Source organism: Mya arenaria, chromosome 2 (genome assembly GCF_026914265.1).
Source record: "Mya arenaria isolate MELC-2E11 chromosome 2, ASM2691426v1".
Taxonomy (NCBI): domain Eukaryota; kingdom Metazoa; phylum Mollusca; class Bivalvia; order Myida; family Myidae; genus Mya; species Mya arenaria.
In genome coordinates, this window is record NC_069123.1 from 68,843,529 (window position 1) to 68,868,403 (window position 24,875).

The 24,875-nt window shown below is 34.4% G+C and overlaps 1 protein-coding gene across 2 annotated transcripts; it reads right to left on the reverse strand.

Annotated features, from left to right (window-relative positions):
* Positions 1-985: 985 nt before the first annotated feature.
* LOC128246899 (dnaJ homolog subfamily B member 12-like) lies at positions 986-24,015 on the reverse strand. Of its 2 annotated transcripts, none has more exons than XM_052965443.1 (9): positions 23,802-24,015; positions 19,497-19,674; positions 18,962-19,107; positions 18,548-18,679; positions 18,065-18,112; positions 17,801-17,856; positions 15,627-15,736; positions 4,063-4,226; positions 986-3,804 (listed from the first exon to the last, which is right to left on the reverse strand). In XM_052965443.1, the coding sequence occupies exons 1-9, from the start codon at positions 23,932-23,934 to the stop codon at positions 3,695-3,697; spliced, it is 1,077 nt and encodes a 358-aa protein (XP_052821403.1). In that variant the 5' UTR covers positions 23,935-24,015; the 3' UTR covers positions 986-3,694. The 2 variants fall into 2 exon arrangements, with proteins under 2 accessions (XP_052821403.1, XP_052821399.1); XM_052965439.1 differs by lacking the exon at positions 17,801-17,856 and adding an exon at positions 17,266-17,348 and having other exon boundaries at positions 23,802-24,014.
* Between the last annotated feature and the right edge of the window lie 860 nt (positions 24,016-24,875).

The following is a 24,875-nucleotide window of genomic DNA, read 5'->3' on the forward strand; positions in this document are numbered from 1 at the left end:
AAATTATGGTTAAAATATAAACACTAATAAACTAGTTAAACTCCCACTAAGACCTGCTTTGTTTTCTCTTAAACAGATGAGCATTTACTTTTATTTTGCACCAGTGTATTAGTGAACACAGAAGTAGTGTGTGTTTTTTAAAGAACATGGAACAGAAAATACAAAAACATTTATTTTTTTATGAATTAATTAACTTTCAATGAGAAAATAAGCAATGAAAAGAACGCTAGTTTGGAGTTAAAATGTATTTGACTTTAGGATTCACACGAGGTGAAAACAGGCATAGAATGATATCAACAACAATTATCTCTGAGAATACAATATATGCTAAATAACAAATACATTACAATAAAAATCAAGAACAAATCATACATTTCATCAAGACAGGAATGTGGAAACTGATGTTGAAGTTAGATTATGTTTGAGGTACCCAGGGGTACACTGTTGGTAAAGATTATCTGTATTTATATATGACATGTTTAGCAGGACAATATAATATTAAAACAATGTATGAAGGAATCATTTTTCAAGATTCAGGATTAAAACTTTGTATCTATGTATTCAGATATTAAGCATTATATGGCATGGGCAAGATAATATGTCTCTGATGCAAATCTTTATAAAAAAAATTAAACATTTTTTCAAACAGATTTTCGATTTTTTTTTAAACATTACTTTAAATTAAATTGCTGCTGGTCAACAACCGGGTGAATTTATTTACAATTCAAATTAGTGAAAAATCACACTTGCACAGTAAGTATGAATTTTATAAAGATTGAGGGCTGTATTCGTGAAATTTCAGATATATGTATAGATCTAAATGAATTTATTTAATGAATTCCAATTTCAAAGTGGACAAACACTACTTACTGCAAATTGTAAGGAAATGAGAAAAGGGGTAATAAAACTTCCTATCAATTTATGCTTTTATCAGGCATTTGAAGGGCACACAAGTTATATATATATATATATATATATATATATATATATATATATATATATATATATAATATACACACCATTCCAATCTTGTACTGTTTTAAGTTGTTTTCATGGGAAAGTTTTCTCCATTCATAATGTTCAATGACAGCTTGTCTGATTAGTATGGCTCTAAAATATACTTCAGGAAATATAAGAACACAGTAAGAATGTGAACATGCCATGTATAACTACCATACATGTATGAAGAAGTATGGTACCAAGAATGCTTGCTCTGTGATATCATCTCCTTCTATTACTCAGTGCTCTCAATTTCAATGCGGCTTTGTTCAATTCAATTCAAATACATGTGTTCTTATTATTCAAGTTTAAAAGGAAACTTAAGAAAGATTTTTTCAAGAGTTTGTGTTTCACTACAAAATTATGTACGATGAATTTTTACATAATTTTTTTTTCACAAAAACAAAATATTTTAAATATAACAATTTCTATAGCAATGTTAATAAATAACATTGTTTAGTCAGTGTTGCTTTTAAACCAGTTAAAGTACCTTAATTACTAGCTAAACAGAACTAAACAAATTCTTTCAAGCAAATATATGTTGATAGATCCCACACATTTTAGGGACAACAGCATAAAAAGATAGGGATAATTGTTTGTTTTATCGAAGATAGCAGTATATTTCATCGAGTGATCACCAAAAGCTATAATACTCAAGTTTGTGTCCTTTTGGTGTTCACATGGTAAGATAACTTGGAATCTTTTTCCAGCACTGCATGTTTATGTATGGTTTTCATAGTAAAACAGACAACGACAGAAACGGTGAAATCATATTTCAATATACTCACTGTTTCATATGGTGAGTTTATCAGAATATAACCTATGTTATTTTCAACATATCACAAAACATGAAATAAAAGAAATACATTTATCAAGTCAATAACCACAACTTGATGTTCATACACCGACTGTGTGTTTTATTTTCCTAAGAAACAGCATAAGACTGTTTGGAACTACTATATTCCATCCAGGTGGATTTTGGGTAATTCAGCATGTTCCATCCAGTTCAAATCAAGCTTTTTCCTTCTATATTTAATTAAGTTCACTACTCGTTTAAACACATGCTTAATTTTAAGTTTTAGGATGATGTTACTTTACAATATTACCAGTTCTTTTTCGAACAGTGACCCAGAAACATGTTTGTTTTGTTTGGAAGTACACAGTATTTGATATTGCATTTTTCACTTCATAATTGTAAGTTATGACTAATGACTATTGGGTGATAAATCTAGCGTGGTTTGTTAAACATATCGAAGATACAACACTAATATGGTTCTTTTTTTTGTACATTGTATAAGGAAAGAATAATTCCGGGTTTCCCAACCAACCACAATTTTTGTAACCTAACCATAACTTTTTGGCTATTGGACAAGTTTCTGACTGTTATTTTTTTCTGGGATACAGTTTTGGTAGTTTCTTTCGTGGAAAAGACATGTTTTGGCAGGAAAACATACAACTATTTTTGCCTAGTAATTAAAATTGGTTCAATAATGACTGGCACAGTGTTCAATTTCTAAATTGTCAAATGAGTCATTGAAAACAGTTACCTAAATGAAAAATATAAAATCATTTCATGCACTATATAAAAGACTGTAGTATTGCACTTCATGTCATCCTGGTATTAACAATTCACAAAATAATCCAGTTTTCTACAGAAATTTAGATGATCTTTTTAATTAAAAAGGAAGTTCTACTTAAAAAAAAGGCCAATTTTTTCCTTCCATTCATGGATGTATATAATATTCTTGTCGACAATTTCTATAAACATATAAATTTGTATATTTTATCAAAGTCCATCTACATGAACTTCTTTCAACAGAACCCTAGTCTAGTTGTCTGTATGTGCATTTGTATTAGAAATAATCAGTAAAATACATACGAGTACAAAAACATGACATCATACAAATTGTGAAATAAATTAAAACATTCTCTATACAAATAACGTATTTATAAAAAGCTGGCAAAATTTTAACTGGTGACATATTAGTATAACAATTATGTTTTCAAGTGCACACTTAAAGATAAAAAAGCATCAAATAACATTATGCATGATTAAAGTGTACAATTGTTAAACGGTTTATTGAGTGGCCAAAATGAGCACAAGCCCGCAAGCCCTGCACCGGTAACATGCTTTCAAGGCTGACTCGATTCTGGACTTTATAAAGTTTGGCTAGTTCAATGCCAAGCACTTGAGTGAAATTGTTGTTTATTGGCTTGGTCATTCACAAGATGAACTTTGATGACTGTCTATCATGCTTTTTCTGTTTAACACTACCTGGTCTATGAGCAGACTTTGTACATTGTAATTTGATGCTGCAATGTTTTATTAATTGCTTGAAATATTTCATTCCTCAAATACCAAAATTAAACAGTAAAGGTTGTTTACAGCAGAACAAAGAATGAAACAACCTGTCAAAGTGACTAGACCTTGATGCCACAACGGATTTTTCTAAAATGATTTAAAGTTGATGCATTCAATCATTCAACAATATTTTTCTACAGGTGGGCATATCCTTTCTACAGTGCTTCCAAGCCATCTGGTTGTCACCATTACTTTCTTCTGTACAAATCACTCAGATAAAACAACACACTGATACATTGTATCAGACTGACCTCACAATTAATCTAGACATGAAACCACTATACATTTGAAAACCAGTCTTTAAAATAAAACCAGTCTGAAATAAATCAATCACTATTTATACAAGTTCTGTAGTTGATCACAGGATGGGGTTTCCATGCTTTGCGCTCTTTCATATAATGCTGCATCTGCATAATTCCTGGCCCGCCATAACATGTTTTCCTCTGGAAAATTCATCAATACTTATTATTGTATATAGAAAATGATCAGAAAGAAACTTGAGAATGTATACAAATCATTTAACTCTTAAAGAAACTAGTCTACTTTATTTTCAATATGACTTATTGCAACTTTGCAAGCTAACTCTCACAAGTATGCCTTTCATTAATATTACAAATAACTATCAAATTCGATTTCGGAAAGAAAACATACAAGCATGTTATTTTTATTAAGTTTGTTGCTTGTTACATCACTGGACTTACTATAACTTCTTTCTCTCCAGCAATTTTGCCGTAAATTTGATACAAATTCTTCTTCCACCTGTCTTTCTATACGCCGTAAATCACCAGCAAAATTGGACACAAAATCTTGCTTTACATAATAGGGAATTTTCAAGTTCTGGCTTTTTCTCTGAGCTGAATATTTACTGAAACATGAAAAAACATTCCCATTAATTCAATAGAAATGAAACTAAGGTACTTCTGATCTGGCAAGCAATTGAAGGTTAACAAATAACTGGGATGTTTGAACCCTTAATATAATATGCATGCATTATGTGTATAAAGAATGTCTGAACCTTAAAGAATGACTGGAAATATTAATTTGATTATAAATAGAATACAACCTACATTTTCAGCCAATAAAACGACTCATCAGCATGTATTTAAGTACTGCACTTTATTGTTAAGAATGACAGTGTCAAAGAGGCTTTTCAAGCTCCGCGTACTCATATTCTATTTCAAGCTCTGCCTACTCATACACTATTTCAAGCTCTGCCTACTCATATACTATTTCAAGCTCTGTCTACTCATATACTATTTCAAGCTCTGTCTACTCATACACTATTTCAAGCTCTGTCTACTCATATACTATTTCAAGCTCTGTCTACTCATACACTATTTCAAGCTCTGTCTACTCATACACTATTTCAAGCTCTGCCTACTCATATACTATTTCAAGCTCTGTCTACTCATATACTATTTCAAGCTCTGCCTACTCATATACTATTTCAAGCTCTGTCTACTCATATACTATTTCAAGCTCTGTCTACTCATACACTATTTCAAGCTCTGTCTACTCATATACTATTTCAAGCTCCGCCTACTCATATACTATTTCAAGCTCTGCCTACTCATACACTATTTCAAGCTCTGCCTACTCATATACTATTTAAAGCTCTGTCTACTCATATACTATTTCAAGCTCTGTCTACTCATATACTATTTCAAGCTCTGCCTACTCATACACTATTTCAAGCTCTGTCTACTCATACACTATTTCAAGCTCTGTCTACTCATATACTATTTCAAGCTCTACCTACTCATACACTATTTCAAGCTCTGCCTACTCATATACTATTTCAAGCTCTGTCTACTCATACACTATTTCAAGCTCTGTCTACTCATACACTATTTCAAGCTCTGTCTACTCATATACTATTTCAAGCTCCGCCTACTCATACACTATTTCAAGCTCTGCCTACTCATATACTATTTCAAGCTCCGCCTACTCATATACTATTTCAAGCTCTGCCTACTCATACACTATTTCAAGCTCCGCCTACTCATACACTATTTCAAGCTCTGCCTACTCATATACTATTTAAAGCTCTGCCTACTCATATACTATTTCAAGCTCTGCCTACTCATACACTATTTCAAGCTCCGCCTACTCATATACTATTTCAAGCTCTGTCTACTCGTATACTTTTTCAAGCTCTGTCTACTCATATACTATTTCAATCTCTGCCTAACTCATATACTATTTCAAGCTCTGTCTACTCGTATACTATTTCAAGCTCTGTCTACACATATACTATTTCAAGCTCTGCCTAACTCATATACTATTTCAAGCTCTGTCTACTCATACACTATTTTAAGCTCTGTCTGCTCGTATACTATTTCAAGCTCTGTCTACTCGTACACTATTTCAAGCTCTGTCTACTTGTATACTATTTCAAGCTCTGTCTACTCGTATACTATTTCAAGCTCTGTCTATCCATATACTATTTCAAGCTCTGTCTACTCATATACTATTTCAAGCTCTGTCTACTCATATACTATTTCAAGCTCTGTCTACTCATATACTATTTCAAGCTCTGTCTACTCGTATACTATTTCAAGCTCTGTCTACTCGTATATTATTTCAAGCTCTGTCTACTCGTATACTATTTCAAGCTCTGTCTACTCGTATACTATTTCAAGCTCTGTCTACTCGTATACAATTTCAAGCTCTGCCTACTCGTATTCTATTTCAAGCTCTACCTACTCATATACTATTTCAAGCTCTGCCTACTTGTATACTATTTCAAGCTCTGTCTACTCATATACTATTTCAAGCTCTGTCTACTCATATACTATTTCAAGCTCTGCCTACTCATATACTATTTCAAGCTCTGCCTACTCATATTCTATTTCAAGCTCTGCCTACTCATATACTATTTCAAGCTCTGCCTACTCATATTCTATTTCAAGCTCTGTATACTCATATACTATTTCAAGCTCTGTCTACTCATATTCTATTTCAAGCTCTGTCTACTCATATACTATTTCAAGCTTTGTGTACTCATATACTATTTCAAGCTCTGCCTACTCATATTCTATTTCAAGCTCTACCTACTCATACACTATTTCAAGCTCTGTCTACTCATACACTATTTCAAGCTCTGCCTACTCATACACTATTTCAAGCTCTGTCTAACTCATATACTATTTCAAGCTCTGCCTACTCATACACTATTTCAAGCTCTGTCTACTCGTATACTATTTCAAGCTCCGCCTACTCATGTACTATTTCAAACTCTGCCTACTCATACACTATTTAAAGCTCTGCCTACCTCATACACTATTTCAAGCTCTGCCTAACTCATACACTATTTCAAGTTCTACCTACTCATACACTATTTCAAGTTCTACCTACTCATACACTATTTCAAGCTCTGCCTAACTCATACACTATTTCAAGTTCTACCTACTCATACACTATTTCAAGCTCTACCTACTCATACACTATTTCAAGCTCTGTCTACTCGTATACTATTTCAAGCTCTGCCTAACTCATACACTATTTCAAGCTCTGTCTACTCAAACACTATTTCAAGCTCTACCTACTCATACACTATTTCAAGCTCTACCTACTCATACACTATTTCAAGCTCTGTCTACTCATACACTATTTCAAGCTCTGTCTACTCATACACTATTTCAAGCCCTGCCTACTCATATACTATTTCAAGCTCTGCCTAACTCATACACTATTTCAAGCTCTGCCTAACTCATACACTATTTCAAGCTCTGCCTAACTCATACACTATTTCAAGTTCTACCTACTCATACACTATTTCAAGCTCTGTCTAACTCATATACTATTTCAAGTTCTACCTACTCATACACTATTTCAAGCTCTGCCTACTCATGTACTATTTCAAACTCCGCCTACTCATACACTATTTCAAGCTCTGCCTAACTCATACACTATTTCAAGCTCTGCCTAACTCATATACTATTTCAAGTTCTACCTACTCATACACTATTTCAAGCTCTGTCTAACTCATATACTATTTCAAGCTCTGTCTACTCATATACTATTTCAAGCTCTGCCTAACTCATACACTATTTCAAGCTCTGCCTACTCATATTCTATTTCAAGCTCTACCTACTCATACACTATTTCAAGCTCTGTCTACTCATACACTATTTCAAGCTCTGCCTACTCATACACTATTTCAAGCTCTGTCTAACTCATATACTATTTCAAGCTCTGCCTACTCATACACTATTTCAAGCTCTGTCTACTCGTATACTATTTCAAGCTCCGCCTACTCATGTACTATTTCAAACTCCGCCTACTCATACACTATTTCAAGCTCTGCCTAACTCATACACTATTTCAAGCTCTGCCTCACTCATACACTATTTCAAGTTCTACCTACTCATACACTATTTCAAGCTCTACCTACTCATACACTATTTCAAGCTCTGCCTAACTCATACACTATTTCAAGTTCTACCTACTCATACACTATTTCAAGCTCTACCTACTCATACACTATTTCAAGCTCTGTCTACTCGTATACTATTTCAAGCTCTGCCTAACTCATACACTATTTCAAGCTCTGTCTACTCATACACTATTTCAAGCTCTACCTACTCATACACTATTTCAAGCTCTACCTACTCATACACTATTTCAAGCTCTGTCTACTCATACACTATTTCAAGCTCTGTCTACTCATACACTATTTCAAGCTCTGCCTACTCATATACTATTTCAAGCTCTGCCTAACTCATACACTATTTCAAGCTCTGCCTAACTCATACACTATTTCAAGCTCTGCCTAACTCATACACTATTTCAAGTTCTACCTACTCATACACTATTTCAAGCTCTGTCCTACTCATATACTATTTCAAGCTCTGCCTAACTCATACACTATTTCAAGCTCTGCCTAACTCATACACTATTTCAAGCTCTGCCTAACTCATACACTATTTCAAGCTCTGTCTAACTCATATACTATTTCAAGTTCTACCTACTCATACACTATTTCAAGCTCTGCCTACTCATACACTATTTCAAGCTCTGCCTACTCATGTACTATTTCAAGCTCTGCCTAACTCATACACTATTTCAAGCTCTGCCTAACTCATACACTATTTCAAGCTCTGCCTAACTCATACACTATTTCAAGTTCTACCTACTCATACACTATTTCAAGCTCTGTCTAACTCATATACTATTTCAAGCTCTGTCTACTCATATACTATTTCAAGCTCTGCCTAACTCATACACTATTTCAAGCTCTGTCTACTCATACACTATTTCAAGCTCTGTCTACTCATATACTATTTCAAGCTCTGTCTACTCATACACTATTTCAAGCTCTGTCTACTCATATACTATTTCAAGCTCTGTCTACTCATACACTATTTCAAGCTCTGTCTACTCATACACTATTTCAAGCTCTGCCTAACTCATACACTATTTCAAGTTCTACCTACTCATACACTATTTCAAGCTCTGTCCTACTCATATACTATTTCAAGCTCTGCCTAACTCATACACTATTTCAAGCTCTACCTACTCATACACTATTTCAAGCTCTGCCTAACTCATACACTATTTCAAGTTCTACCTACTCATACACTATTTCAAGCTCTACCTACTCGTATACTATTTCAAGCTCTGCCTAACTCATACACTATTTCAAGCTCTGTCTACTCATACACTATTTCAAGCTCTGTCTACTCATACACTATTTCAAGCTCTGTCTACTCATACACTATTTCAAGCTCTGCCTACTCATATACTATTTCAAGCTCTGCCTAACTCATACACTATTTCAAGCTCTGCCTAACTCATACACTATTTCAAGCTCTGTCTAACTCATACACTATTTCAAGTTCTACCTACTCATACACTATTTCAAGCTCTGTCCTACTCATATACTATTTCAAGCTCTGCCTAACTCATACACTATTTCAAGCTCTGCCTAACTCATACACTATTTCAAGCTCTGCCTAACTCATACACTATTTCAAGCTCTGCCTAACTCATATACTATTTCAAGTTCTACCTACTCATACACTATTTCAAGCTCTGCCTACTCATACACTATTTCAAGCTCTGCCTACTCATGTACTATTTCAAGCTCTGCCTAACTCATACACTATTTCAAGCTCTGCCTAACTCATACACTATTTCAAGCTCTGCCTAACTCATACACTATTTCAAGCTCTGCCTAACTCATACACTATTTCAAGCTCTGTCTAACTCATATACTATTTCAAGTTCTACCTACTCATACACTTTTTCAAGCTCTGCCTACTCATACACTATTTCAAGCTCTGCCTACTCATGTACTATTTCAAGCTCTGCCTAACTCATACACTATTTCAAGCTCTGCCTAACTCATACACTATTTCAAGCTCTGCCTAACTCATACACTATTTCAAGTTCTACCTACTCATACACTATTTCAAGCTCTGTCTAACTCATATACTATTTCAAGCTCTGTCTACTCATATACTATTTCAAGCTCTGCCTAACTCATACACTATTTCAAGCTCTGCCTAACTCATACACTATTTCAAGCTCTGCCTAACTCATACACTATTTCAAGCTCTGCCTAACTCATACACTATTTCAAGTTCTACCTACTCATACACTATTTCAAGCTCTGTCTAACTCATATACTATTTCAAGCTCTGTCTACTCATATACTATTTCAAGCTCTGCCTAACTCATACACTATTTCAAGCTCTGTCTACTCATACACTATTTCAAGCTCTGTCTACTCATATACTATTTCAAGCTCTGTCTACTCATACACTATTTCAAGCTCTGTCTACTCATATACTATTTCAAGCTCTGTCTACTCATACACTATTTCAAGCTCTGTCTACTCATACACTATTTCAAGCTCTGCCTAACTCATACACTATTTCAAGTTCTACCTACTCATACACTATTTCAAGCTCTGTCCTACTCATATACTATTTCAAGCTCTGCCTAACTCATACACTATTTCAAGCTCTGCCTAACTCATACACTATTTCAAGCTCTGCCTAACTCATACACTATTTCAAGCTCTGTCTAACTCATATACTATTTCAAGTTCTACCTACTCATACACTATTTCAAGCTCTGCCTACTCATACACTATTTCAAGCTCTGCCTACTCATGTACTATTTCAAGCTCTGCCTAACTCATACACTATTTCAAGCTCTGCCTAACTCATACACTATTTCAAGCTCTGCCTAACTCATACACTATTTCAAGTTCTACCTACTCATACACTATTTCAAGCTCTGTCTAACTCATATACTATTTCAAGCTCTGTCTACTCATATACTATTTCAAGCTCTGCCTAACTCATACACTATTTCAAGCTCTGTCTACTCATACACTATTTCAAGCTCTGTCTACTCATATACTATTTCAAGCTCTGTCTACTCATACACTATTTCAAGCTCTGTCTACTCATATACTATTTCAAGCTCTGTCTACTCATACACTATTTCAAGCTCTGTCTACTCATATACTATTTCAAGCTCTGCCTAACTCATACACTATTTCAAGCTCTGTTTACTCATATACTATTTCAAGCTCTGTCTACTCATACACTATTTCATGCTCTGTCTACTCATACACTATTTCAAGCTCTGCCTAACTCATACACTATTTCAAGCTCTGTCTACTCATATACTATTTCAAGCTCTGCCTACTCATACACTATTTCAAGCTCTGCCTACTCATATACTATTTCAAGCTCTACCTACTCATACACTATTTCAAGCTCTGTCTACTCATATACTATTTCAAGCTCTACCTACTCATATACTATTTCAAGCTCTGTCTACTCATACACTATTTCAAGCTCTGTCTACTCATATACTATTTCAAGCTCTGCCTAACTCATACACTATTTCAAGCTCTGTCTACTCATATACTATTTCAAGCTCTGTCTACTCATACACTATTTCAAGCTCTGTCTACTCATACACTATTTCAAGCTCTGCCTAACTCATACACTATTTCAAGCTCTGTCTACTCATATACTATTTCAAGCTCTGTCTACTCATACACTATTTCAAGCTCTGCCTACTTGTATACTATTTCAAGCTCTGCCTACTCATACACTATTTCAAGCTCTGTCTACTCATATACTATTTCAAGCTCTGTCTACTCATATACTATTTCAAGCTCTGTCTACTCATATACTATTTCAAGCTCTACCTACTCATACACTATTTCAAGCTCTGTCTACTCATATACTATTTCAAGCTCTGCCTAACTCATACACTATTTCAAGTTCTGCCTACTCATACACTATTTCAAGCTCTGCCTACTCATACACTATTTCAAGCTCTGCCTAACTCATACACTATTTCAAGCTCTGTCTACTCATATACTATTTCAAGCTCTGTCTACTCATACACTATTTCAAGCTCTGCCTACTTGTATACTATTTCAAGCTCTGCCTACTCATATACTATTTCAAGCTCTGTCTACTCATATACTATTTCAAGCTCTGTCTACTCATATACTATTTCAAGCTCTGTCTACTCATATACTATTTCAAGCTCTGCCTACTCATACACTATTTCAAGCTCTGTCTACTCATATACTATTTCAAGCTCTACCTTCTCATACACTATTTCAAGCTCTGCCTACTCATATACTATTTCAAGCTCTGTCTATTCATACACTATTTCAAGCTCTGTCTACTCATACACTATTTCAAGCTCTACTCATACACTATTTCAAGCTCTGCCTACTCATATACTATTTCAACAGGTGTAGTTTCTGCCCTTTAATAACACATTTACCTATCATATTGTATATAGTTTTATTTACATTCATTCAGAAGATATTAATTTGTGTGTTCAAATCATGTTTTTGTTTAAAAATGGTATTTGTTTTTGATATACACTTAAAGTTTATTATCCAGAATGTATAAATAAACTGGGAAAATAAAAGCAAGCACTTATTTGTTATTTCAAATACCGAAAAAATAATGATCAAACATTCAAATCCTAAAAAGGCGATGATCAAATGTTTTATATACTGGGGTCAAGTTGAGCATAGCCTGATCATATGTTTTTTAAATCAAGATCACTGTAAACAAATGGAAAGACATCTTAACTGTTTATGCAGCCTTTTAAATACTTCCAATTAACAATTTTCTTCATATGCAATGCAACATTTTTGAAAGAGGCGCAAATATTAAAACATCACATTCTAGATACAGGAATGCAGAATGATCAAGGTTTTGTGCATGGAGGCTAATCAAAATGGTTAGGTTACATTCTAAGTCGGTTAGCAGATATAAGTAACAAGAGGGCCATGATGGCCCTGTATCGCTCACCTGTAGCTAGTTATTGACCGCAAATGACCCAATATCGAACTTGACCTATATTGTTCTAGAGATGATCATTCTGACCAAGTTGAATTGAGATAAGCCTAAAATTGTGACCTCTATTGTGTTCACAAGGTTTTTCTACTAATTTACCTAGTGACCTAGTTTTTGACCTGGGTTGACCCAATATGGAACTTGACCTAGCTTATGTTAAGATGATCATTCTGACCAAGTTTCATTAAGATTAGGCTAAAATTGTGACCTCTATTGTGTTCACAAGGTTTTTTTACTATCTGACCTAGTGACCTAGTTATTGACCGCGGATGACCCAATGTGGAACTTGACCTAGATTTTATAAAGATGATCAGTCTGACCAAGTTTCATAAAGATTAGGCTAAAATTGTGACCTCTATTGTGTTCATAAGGTTTTTCTAATATCTGACCTAGTGACCTAGTTTTTGACTGCGGATGACCCAATATCGAACATGACCCAGATTTTATAGAGATGATCATTCAGACCAAGTTGCATTAACATTAGGCTAAAATTGTGACCTCTATTGTGTTCACAAGGTTTTTCTACTAATTGACCTATTGACCTAGTTATTGACGGTAAATGACCCAATATCGAACTTGACCTAGATTTTATAGAGATGATCATTCTGACCAAGTTACATTTAGATTAGGCTTAAGTTGTGACCTCTATTGTGTTCACAAGGTTTTTATACTAATTGACCTAGTGACCTAGTTATTGACCGCGAATGACCCAATATCGAACTTGACCTATATTTTTCTAGAGATGATCATTCTGACCAAGTTGAATTGAGTTAAGCCTAAAATTGTGACCTCTATTGTGTTCACAAGGTTTTTCTACTAATTGACCTAGTGACCTAGTTTTTGATCTGGGTTGACCCAATATGGAACTTGACCTAGCTTATGTTAAGATGATCATTCTGACCAAGTTTCATTAAGATAAGGCTAAAATTGTGACCTCTATTTTGTTCACAAGGTTTTTCTAATAATTGACCTAGTGACCTAGTTATTGACTGCGTATGACCCAATATCGAACTTGACCCAGATTTTATAGAGATGATCATTCTGACCAAGTTGCATTAAAATTAGCCTAAAATTGTGACCTCTATTGTGTTCACAAGGTTTTTGTACTAATTGACCTAGTGACCTAGTTATTGACCGCAGATGACCCAATATCGAACTTGACCTAGATTTTATAGAGATGATCATTCTGACCAAGTTGCATTGAGATTAGGCTAAAATTGTGACCTCTATTGTGTTCACAAGGTTTTTGTACTAATTGACCTAGTGACCTAGTTATTGACCGTGAATGACCCAATATCAAACTTGACCTACATTTTATAGCGATGATCATTCTGACCAAGTTGCATTGAGATTAGGCTAAAATTGTGACCTCTATTGTGTTCACAAGGTTTTTCTACTAATTGACCTAGTGACCTAGTTATTGACCGCGGATGACCCAATATCGAACTTGACCTAAATTTTATAGAGATGATCATTCTGACCAAGTTGCATTGAGATTAGGCTAAAATTGTGACCTCTAATGTGTTCACAAGGTATTTCTACTAATTGACCTACTGACCTAGTTTTTGACCCCAGATGACCCAATATCGAACTTGACCTAGATTTCATAGAGATGATCAGTCTGACCAAGTTTCATAAAGATTAGGTCAAAATTGTGACCTCTGTTGTGTTCACAAGGTTTTTCTAATAATTGACCTAGTGACCTAGTTATTGACTGCGGATGACCCAATATCGAACTTGACCTAGATTTTATAGAGATGATTATTCTGACCAACTTGCATTGAGATTAGGCTAAAATTGTGACCTCTATTGTGTTCACAAGGTTTTTGTACTAATTGACCTAGTGACCTAGTTGTTGACCGCGGATGACCCAATATCGAACTTGACCTACATTTTATAGAGATGATGATTCTGACCAAGTTGCATTGAGATTAGGCTAAAATTGTGACCTCTATTGTGTTCACAAGGTTTTTCTACTAATTGACCTAGTGACCTAGTTTTTGACCTGGGTTGACCCAATATGGAACTTGACCTAGCTTATGTTAAGATGATCATTCTGACCAAGTTTCATTAAGATAAGGCTAAAATTGTGACCTCTATTTTGTTCACAAGGTTTTTCTAATAATTGACCTAGTGACCTAGTTATTGACTGCGTATGACCCAATATCGAACTTGACCCAGATTTTATAGAGATGATCATTCTGACCAAGTTGCATTAAGATTAGCCTAAAATTGTGACCTCTATTGTGTTCACAAGGTTTTTGTACTAATTGACCTAGTGACCTAGTTATTGACCGCGGATGACCCAATATCGAACTTGACCTAGATTTTATAGAGATGCTCATTCTGACCAAGTTGCATTGAGATTAGGCTAAAATTGTGACCTCTATTGTGCTCACAAGGTTTTTGTACTAATTGACCTAGTGACCTTGTTATTGACCGTGAATGACCCAATATCAAACTTGACCTACATTTTACAGCGATGATCATTCTGACCAATTTGCATTGAGATTAGGCTAAAATTGTGACCTCTATTGTGTTCACAAGGTTTTTCTACTAATTGACCTAGTGACCTAGTTATTGACCGCGGATGACCCAATATCGAACTTGACCTAGATTTTATAGAGATGATCAGTCTGACCAAGTTTCATAAAGATTAGGTCAAAATTGTGACCTCTATTGTGTTCACAAGCAATTGTGAACGGACGGACGGACGGACGACGGACGAAGAGTGATCACAAAAGCTCACCTTGTCACTACGTGACAGGTGAGCTAAAAACTTATTGGTTAAAAAGAGGGCTTGCTCACTCCACACTTTCTTATTCAGTAAGATTTTAATTAATATCTTTGAAATATTATGGACCAGCAACCACAGTTATGAAGTCTACTATAGCTTTGAGTTACTCTCTTACTCTGATCGTTGAAGGCTGAAGACAGGGTCGGACACAAACAGGCTGCTAAGAAGGGATATAACCACAAGTAGCAGGATGGGAGCCAACTGGAGAAACAATGTCCCACTGCCCTGTAACAGAAAGGAGATTACAGGTGAGTTGTTGTATGTGCAGCAGATGATAATGAATGATAAAAGTGTTTGATGTCTGACAGTCTGGATAGTGGCAGCATCATACAGGGCTTCCGTTAAAGCAAGTTTGGAAGTACATTACTCCCTATAAATGGGTTAAAACTTCCAAAATTGATTCTTTGGATGTACAAAAACTTCCATAATTTTGAAGAAAACTCTCAAAGTTGAAGTTTGGAAGTTCAAAATATCAAAACCTTTTGTCAATATTACTTTTATGATCACAATTTCAATCAGTTTAGCTGTTTTTAAGTTAAATGAATTATCATAATATAAGTCCGTGAATTTGGCAAGTTAAAAGTGCAAATTATTTGATTTTTAATATACTTGTTGAAAAATAGTTGAAAAAGATATTGTATTTGGGAGACTTAAACTTCCACATTTTAGTGTAAAACTTCCAAAATTGATTGACAGGAAGTTCATACTTCCAGTTTTAAATTCTTAATGGAAGCCCTGATCATAACTTGAGACCACATTAAGAAGCCAAAAATAGTTTTATCAACAACTCCAGAAGGGGTTTTGTAACAATGATGAACAATGACTAATGGCATATAGAACAGAGTTATGGCACTTGCAATGCATTTGCACATTGTAAATATATTTAGATAATTTACCAATTTCAATGAGATTTTCTTTAAATTTTGGCAAGGCAAACTTTCTGCACAACACTAAGGGTTAAGACAACACTGCTTCCCAAAACCACACCAAGCCAAAAAACAGATGAGTTAAAAACAGATTTTTGAATGATTCAAAGTTAACCTTCAATTGAATATATACCAATGTCAGAAATAACTGAGCAGGCAACCCCAGATAAGCCAATAACCAGATTAGAATCAGTGCATATTCGTGACTTTTGTCAGGCCACTTGTCTTTTTGTAAATTTTCTATTGTGGCAATGTCTATTCATTAAAATAGAATTTACATTTATTAAAAGAGAATACAATTCTGGTTTTATTGATGCATGAATCATAAAAGTTCATTGTCAATCATGATTAGAATGCACTGGTTATTTTCCAGTCTCGCTCTGGGGTCACTTACTTGGTGGCAGTATTAAATAAATCATAATTTGTTGGTTTAAAAATAAATGTGAGCATGTGGTCTAATATCGAGGTTAGTAATGCTAAAAAACCAACACCAAAATAATAAGCAAATAATGTAATGACTGAACAGAAGCCAAGTCTTCATTTTCAATTTAATTAACTTTTGTTAGTCATAATTTAAATTGACACTCATGAGCGACTCATTTTTCAACTGAAAGGAAACCAACGAAGTTATTATTTGCACATTAGGGTACATACATGTAAACTATGGTATACAACAATGACAAAGAAGGTTATAAGCAGTTGAGGCCAAGAATTCATAAAGATGATGAGGTATATGGGCAAATCTGTTTGAATACACATACAGTTTCTTCCTTTACAATCGTTTTTAGTTCAGGCATATATCAATCATTAACCCGGAATATCACTTACATCGCTAGAGGACTCTCTAGAAGAATATCTAAATTGCTGCCTGTGAATATGGGAGTGACGAGATCGTCGTTGGTATACATGCCCTGAATTCAGAGTAAGAGAGGTACATATTACATCAAAGCCACCTTGTACAACACCTAGCCTAAATGTCTTCTAATGCCAGTAAGGAACACAGGTTGAATCCTTTTACCACCATAATCTTCGACTTCTGCCAAGGAGAATGCCATTTTTCCCTCATAATTTAGACATCTCATTGTAAAATTGACACTATTTCTGATCTGGCATTAGAAAACAGTTTTAGCAGGATTTTCCACAGCCATTTGATTTAAATCTGTGTCTCAAAAGCTCTAACGATTTGTGAAAATTGTCAGTATCATGGATATTCAATATCTACTTGAAGAGCATGTCAAATAAAACATATTCATCTCAGCTGAAGACTCTTTTACCAAAGTTGAAACACATATATAAATCAAAAGGCTACAATCCTCCATGTCTGCCACATGCACAAGTTACCAGTTTTAACATGATACTTTACCTCTTCAGTGGCCCTAGACTGGGACCTGCGGTGCCTGTGTACACGACCTCCAAACCCTGACAAAATCAGCAAAACTTTCCAAAATTATTATTTTGATCAAATAAACTTCATTGTATAAGGTGATGTATCCATTTTTAAGTCTAAATAATTCATTGAAATAACTTTTATAATCATTCATTGTAATAGACTATTAAAGAGCTGAGCAAAAAAAAGGATTGCCTCTTTTATATAATTGTACATTCAGCAAATGAAACCTGTGTTTACCTGCACCTCCAAAAAACATGTTGAATAATTCTTCTGGAGATATATCACCTGCAAGTAAAAATGTAAGTTTCTTAGTGCTGTAATTTATGATATAGTTACTGCATCCGTTGTGGATCAGAGATTATATACCCTGAAGAGCAAGTGTAATATTTCAATCATAAGGGTAGTGAATGACATAACTGTTTTATACCTTGTTGTCAAATAAACAATAAATGATATGCAATTGAACAGCAATTAAATCATCAAACCAATCAACAAATTGGAACAATCAAAGTAACATATTATCTTTATTCACCACTGAATTTAAGTTTTGATTCAAACTGTCATCTCAGACTAAAACGTATCAATGAGAAAATGTTTTGTAAAGCTAGGAGTAGATAATCATAACTTTGTTAGAGCAGATGTTTTAAATACATGACCAATATAAAATTTCGTCAAATTTGGCTTCTGGCAATTATTCTACTAATTCATAATGCCACTCACCTTCAAAGCCGTGTGAGTAGTCATACTGATATTCGCCAGAACGACTACTGCGTTTTTCCTCATCAGGACCATACACATCATACTTCTTCCTCTTGGCTGGATCACTCAACACAGCATACGCATTGCCAACAGCTGAAATTTAAATGAAGTTATAGACATTTTTTGTGGAATGCTCATTCAAAATTTATTATTAGCATGAAGCTGAAGTTTCAAATCAAATACATGACACATATCATAACATACTTTTCAATTAAGTGAAGCCATATTAAACAGACATTTTATCCCTTCCCACGATATTATATAACGTATTCATCACTTTTCAAGTATAATATATTTCATCACTTGCCATACACAATGAATTTGATGAACTGAAATCTATTTAATAGTGCAATATATTTGATGCTATGGAGGTACCCTTAAAAGCTTCAGTGGCCCCTGGCGCCTTGTTCTTGTCTGGATGCATCTGTAAGGCGAGTTTTCTGTATGCTTTCTTTAAATCACCTTCACTTGCCTCTTTCTCAACACTCAGTACTTCATAGTAATCCTTACACTTTTGAACCCTGTAAAGTTTGTTTGACAACTGAGTTGACAAAATAATAATGCATATTGAACAAACTTATTTAATATTAAGGGCTGACTTGTAAGGCTTTGTAGGAGTAAAAAAACCATGTTATTGTTATGCATGCAGAAATGACAAATTGTACAGTTGATTTTCAATAAAATTTTGCACTATTACATACAATAGAATGATGCCCAGATTATGAATAATTTTGAATTTAATATTACATATATTTTCTTTAAAAACTATTTCTGACATTCATCACAGACTAAAGCAATATTCTCTGTTGTTTGTTGTTGTTGTTGTTGTTTTTTATTTTTTATTTTTTTGGGGGGGATAAAAAAATAATCAATTTATCTAAGATGAGAAATAGGAATTAATGATCCTAACCGTTTGACCAGCACAAGTTGTTCCTCTGAATACTCCTTCTCATGGACAACCTCGGTGCCACCATCTGTTGTGTCCCTACCCACACTACCACGCCTTTTTCTGGGACCATTCATTGTTGGCTCTGTCCCTCCTCCCTTGTCCGTGTTCTCACTCATGTTTTTTACTTCTTCAAGTAAATCTAGAAAGGAATACAAGAGTGATCATGAATGAACATTCAATATTGTCAAAAGATCTGAAAAACGAAGAAAAACTAGCATGGCAATCTACTAACAAACAATAACCAAGGCAATATGGATACCCATACACACAACACACTTCCCCATCAACCTTTTGCCATTTACTCCTGATACCAGTATGTAGAAAATCTGACAGTAAAAATGTGCCCTGTGCAGGGCTTGAACATATGCCACCTAAACTGTAAACTCTAGTGAAGGTTCTTTACCAACTAAGCTTCCCAGGTGGCATGTTATCATACAGTCAAACCTGGTTGAACGGTCACCTGCTCTAAAAGGCCACCTGCCTTATCCGGCCACTCCAAATTCCCCCCTTCGTTTTTACAATATAAAAGTACGTGCATAAAGCGGCCAACTTTCTAACGCGTCCACGGTACTTATGTTTTACTCCACGAAGCCATATAAACACTAATTAGCAGCCACTAATCCCTTACGACTGACACTTCTGTAAATAAAAATTACCAATACACAGCTTTAATTGCATACTGAAGATTACTGAAAAGTATGACAGCCTCAGATATTTCCATTATGAAAATGCATTTAACCTCACACGCCTTGCCATGCCTGTTTGCTTATCGAGAAATAATGTTTATAACATGTTGGTGAATGTTTTTAACAGATTTGGCACAATTAATGAAGACACTTAAAGGGGCAACATTCGCTGCCTCGGCAGCAAGTAAATGGGGAGTGGCTTATTGTAAATTCCCTCAGCTATGTACCTGTCTGTTAAACTCAGTGTTCTATCTTTAGCACACACAAGAGAAATGTAAACAAACAGGGCTGATCAGAGCAGACAATGTATTTCCCCACACTACAATCTTCTATGTGAAATAAAGATGACCAAGCCATCTTTAACAGATGTTTTCTTTGAAATGATCTTTTCTTGTTCCTGACTGGCATTTTGTTATTTCGACTAAATCTTTTTTTCTGTATGGGACATCCCTCTCAAATATTTAGAATCAGCATTCTCATTCCAGTCCAAAATAGCAAGGTTTATTCTAAGTCTGGAATCCAAAACTAATTATTTTGTCAACATACAATAATAATGCTTTATTGAATGCATCCACAACCCTACTAAAAATTAACCTTATTGTAAACGAGTTCAGCAAGGAAACAATTCAGATAGTGTTGACACCTTTAATTGGTAATTAAATGTCACTGGCTGGAATCTGGTTTGTGTATTGATAACTGGAAATCAAACGCACATTTTGAGTCAAAAAGGAGGAAACTCAAACACAGTTATACGTGAACATTTGCAAGACTTAGACATGGAACTAGGTACTGCCTTCCTTTAAAATAATAATATATATATATAGTTTACATGACTGAAGAACAATAGGAGATATTCATTTTACCTGGCTGGGATATAAACATTTGTAATGATGACAAAGCTTTTAATAGAAAAGCGTAGGAGCAACTAACATTTAAGCAATGAGGTTCATAATTATTTTTTTTTAAACGACAAATATGAAAACAATGTTACATATTTAAACCTGGGAAAGATTCACCAGACTTATTAATTATGTAACGCTTCAAAAGGAAAAAAGTGTTAATATAGAAAACAATTAGACTAAAATGTAGCATATGAAGCTGATGATATCTATCAATAATTTTGGGATATGCAGGTGGAATAAAAACTTATCAAGGTTTGTTCACTTTTGTTACTACTGTATTTGATAGTGAGGCATGTTGTCTGCTACAAGCAAGCTGCTAGGGATGTAAACACCAGCATGTGGTAATGTTTACAACCCCCAGAACACCAATTAGCCACTCCCCCGGCAAATTCAAATTTTCAATCTGACAGTTGGATTTTTTTCTCAAAGTCATGTTTCTAGTACTGCTTCAAAAACAAATTAAGGATTTTTTATTTGTGTAACCTTCATTCTACATGCCTGCAAAGTTTCATATCTCAACTTTTTGTAAGCATTGCATACATTTAGAAAAAGTGTCCCTGATGTGAAACATGCATACAATTATACAAAAGCTTGCCCCAGCGCCACCTGGAGGTTTATATAGTCCTGTTGCCCCTTCAAACAAACATTTTTAATTACCAAGTTGATTATCAAATACCGACAAAGAACACCATTTTTTTATGAATTCACAGTTTGCATTGTCACTTGACGCTATGAAGAGATTCAGAAAGAATAGAGTCTGAATCAGGAATATTCAACATACGGTATTGGACTGACTGATTTATTGTCTGTTGATGGCATCCCAATAAAAGTGACAAGATCAAACCCATCGGATTAAGATGACCATCTGCTTTGTTTTGCTATGATAAACACTTGATATATTCTAATTGGCAAACGCTTGTTATCGGTCCAAACATGTTGTTTATCACAGGAGACACATTTTGCTGCCTTAATAATTAAAATATTTTGAAAAAAAAAGCATCGTTTTATTTTATTCATGTCAGAAATAAAACTTACTTTTTCCATACAATAAGGCTTTGCGTATATCATGCAGACTTACTGGCATGTTTCCATAAACATTTCATTAATCAATTAATATACATTAATTTATCTGCAATCATCAATGGTTAGTTATTTCTCCCAATTTAAGTCCCATCAACTGCCATCAAAACAAAAACCTGCAAAAATTTAACTTATTAACACATGTAATGGTATGTGTTGGGTTTGTCGGCTGCAGATCAAACGGTACAATTTGTGATGTCACAGCACGAGCTGTGTAAGCATCAAAGGTGCATGGCAATGGTTCGTATTTAAATAGGTCAGCCTTTACCGTATGATACCATTTACTCACAAGATTGCTTCTAGGCTGGTTAGAACATACCATTTGATTGGAAAAATAATAATCAGTAATCCTCGTCTGAGAACCTTCAAATCATGGCCGATGTATTTGAGTTTACTACAAATATGAATGAACCTGTATGAAAAAATGATACTTTAAATAAATTATCAACCGCGTAACCTTCTTCTATTATTAACCTACCTCCACAGTCGAGAGTTCACAGTTCATATTAAATTGGTGATTTTCTTCCAAACAAATGTAGTTGATAATTGACTGTTTAGCTTGAACATAATCAGACACTTGGAGAAATTGAAGTGCTGTATTAGCTTCAAAAATCAACCCCGTCTTATAAACAATTCTAAACAAAAACACCAGATTTCATAGGCAAAGTTAGGAGTCGTCTTATAAGCGGATCGCCTTATAGTCGGGGAAATATGGTAGGGCCTGAAGTTAAGCAAACGAAAATGACAGGTTACTTTAAAAAGAGAACTTGTTAATGTAGTTGTCGACTGATTTTTAGTTTGTTTTCTTTTTGTTTAAAAATAATAAAATTTATCTACTGCATTGTATTTATGATTTTGCAACTGAGTAATTTTATCTAAGTTTGTAGTTAGTGGTTGTTTTGATATATAATCTATCTCTGTTTAAACAAAGCTTAAGTGGTGGAAATGTTCAAGCTGAATTAAGTGGCCACCTGTCTTTGAGTCAAGTCAAGTAATATTTATTAATAAAGTAGGGTTTAACATATGGAACACAAGCTCTAAAGAGCTTTTAAAGCCAGTTTTAATCTTTTCCCAGAGGTGGCTACTTAATACAGGTTTGAATGTACATATATTGTATATGTCAGTAACTGTTTTTTTCCTCTGCACAAAACAATAAGTTTCACATTAATTTTGGAATTTCATTCCCAAGTTATCATCCTCTAAAACCCTAAACCCTGAAGTTTAGAAAAATGACAATAGATTATGTGATAAATTACTAGTCAAGATGTACATTCCCCACTGTCATGATGATATAATCCTTCGTTTTGCTAGGCGATTGGGAAGAGTAAAGCCTATAGACTAGATTGCTATGTGAAATGGGTCTGATAGACCATACAAGGAGCAAGAACATGGACAAAACTTTTAAAATCTTTGGGAAGATGCCAGGATCTTGAATTAATTTAGCAATCAATACTTCGAATAATTTCCTTTAATAACTCATCACATTATACAGTCTGCTCTATGGTACAGTAATCAACGATTTTTTTTATTAAGAAATATTGGGTCTTCAAGTTCATGGCATATCCACTGCTTCAAAACTGCCAATCAAAAAATCACACCTTTTGCTTTTTGAGTGGGATAAAGTCTCTCTGCTTTGTTAAGAAATTTTATAGCCTTTTCATGGTCTCCAGATGCAATACAACCCTCTGCAATACGAATACATTTTACACTGTCGTCTTTATTGCCTTCCATTTTGTTTTCTGCTGAAGATGTGCATTTCTAATACGGGAACGATGATTGGATGATATATACTTCAGTAGGGATAAATTTGTCTAAGAGCCAATCTGCTTTCGTTTTACAAACATTTAGCTCTGACGTAGCTGTCAAATCATTCGGAGCTCCTCGGCCATTTAAGATAAAAATGACCGAGGAGTTCCGAATGCTGTAAAATATTTGACTGGTTATGTTTGTTGAGTTGACTGTTTTGGAGCATTTGTTTTAATATATATATGCAAAAGGCTACAGAAATATGCTCAGAAGCAAAATGTTCAAACATAAACCCGGTTTAAACGCCAAAGACATAGAACACAAAATCACAAACAAGAAACAGATATTAAGTAAAATCTGCTATATATATATATATATATATATATATATATATATATATATATATATATATATATATATATATATATATATATGTATATATAGTTGGTATGTTTATCAAGAATTGTTAGGTACCGCCTTGGAACGGTCAGTAAAATGTAAATTTACTGGGGGTTTAAAACCAGTTTATGTGCACAAACCTCACTCTTATCCCAACAATTCTTAATAAAGATATTAACGCAAAAGATAAATCTTATCAAAGTATGCATTTACTTGAGGAAACTTATTAATAAAACAAATAATAATAATAAAACGTAAAGGTAAACCCCAAGTACTTCAATCATTCTTCTCACTGTTACAGGGCAGTGGAATGCTGTTTCTCCAGTCGGCTCCCATCCTGTTACTAGTGGCAAACTGTCTGTACATGTATCTGACCCTGTCTTCGGTCCTCAACGCTCAGAGTGAGGCTTTGACATAAGACATTAGTGAGACGGTAATTTCCCCTGAATGGGTTAGCAGCTAGCGTGCCCTATTCTTAACCATTCAGATTTTACTTAATATCTGCTAATTGACTTAGAATGCAGCCT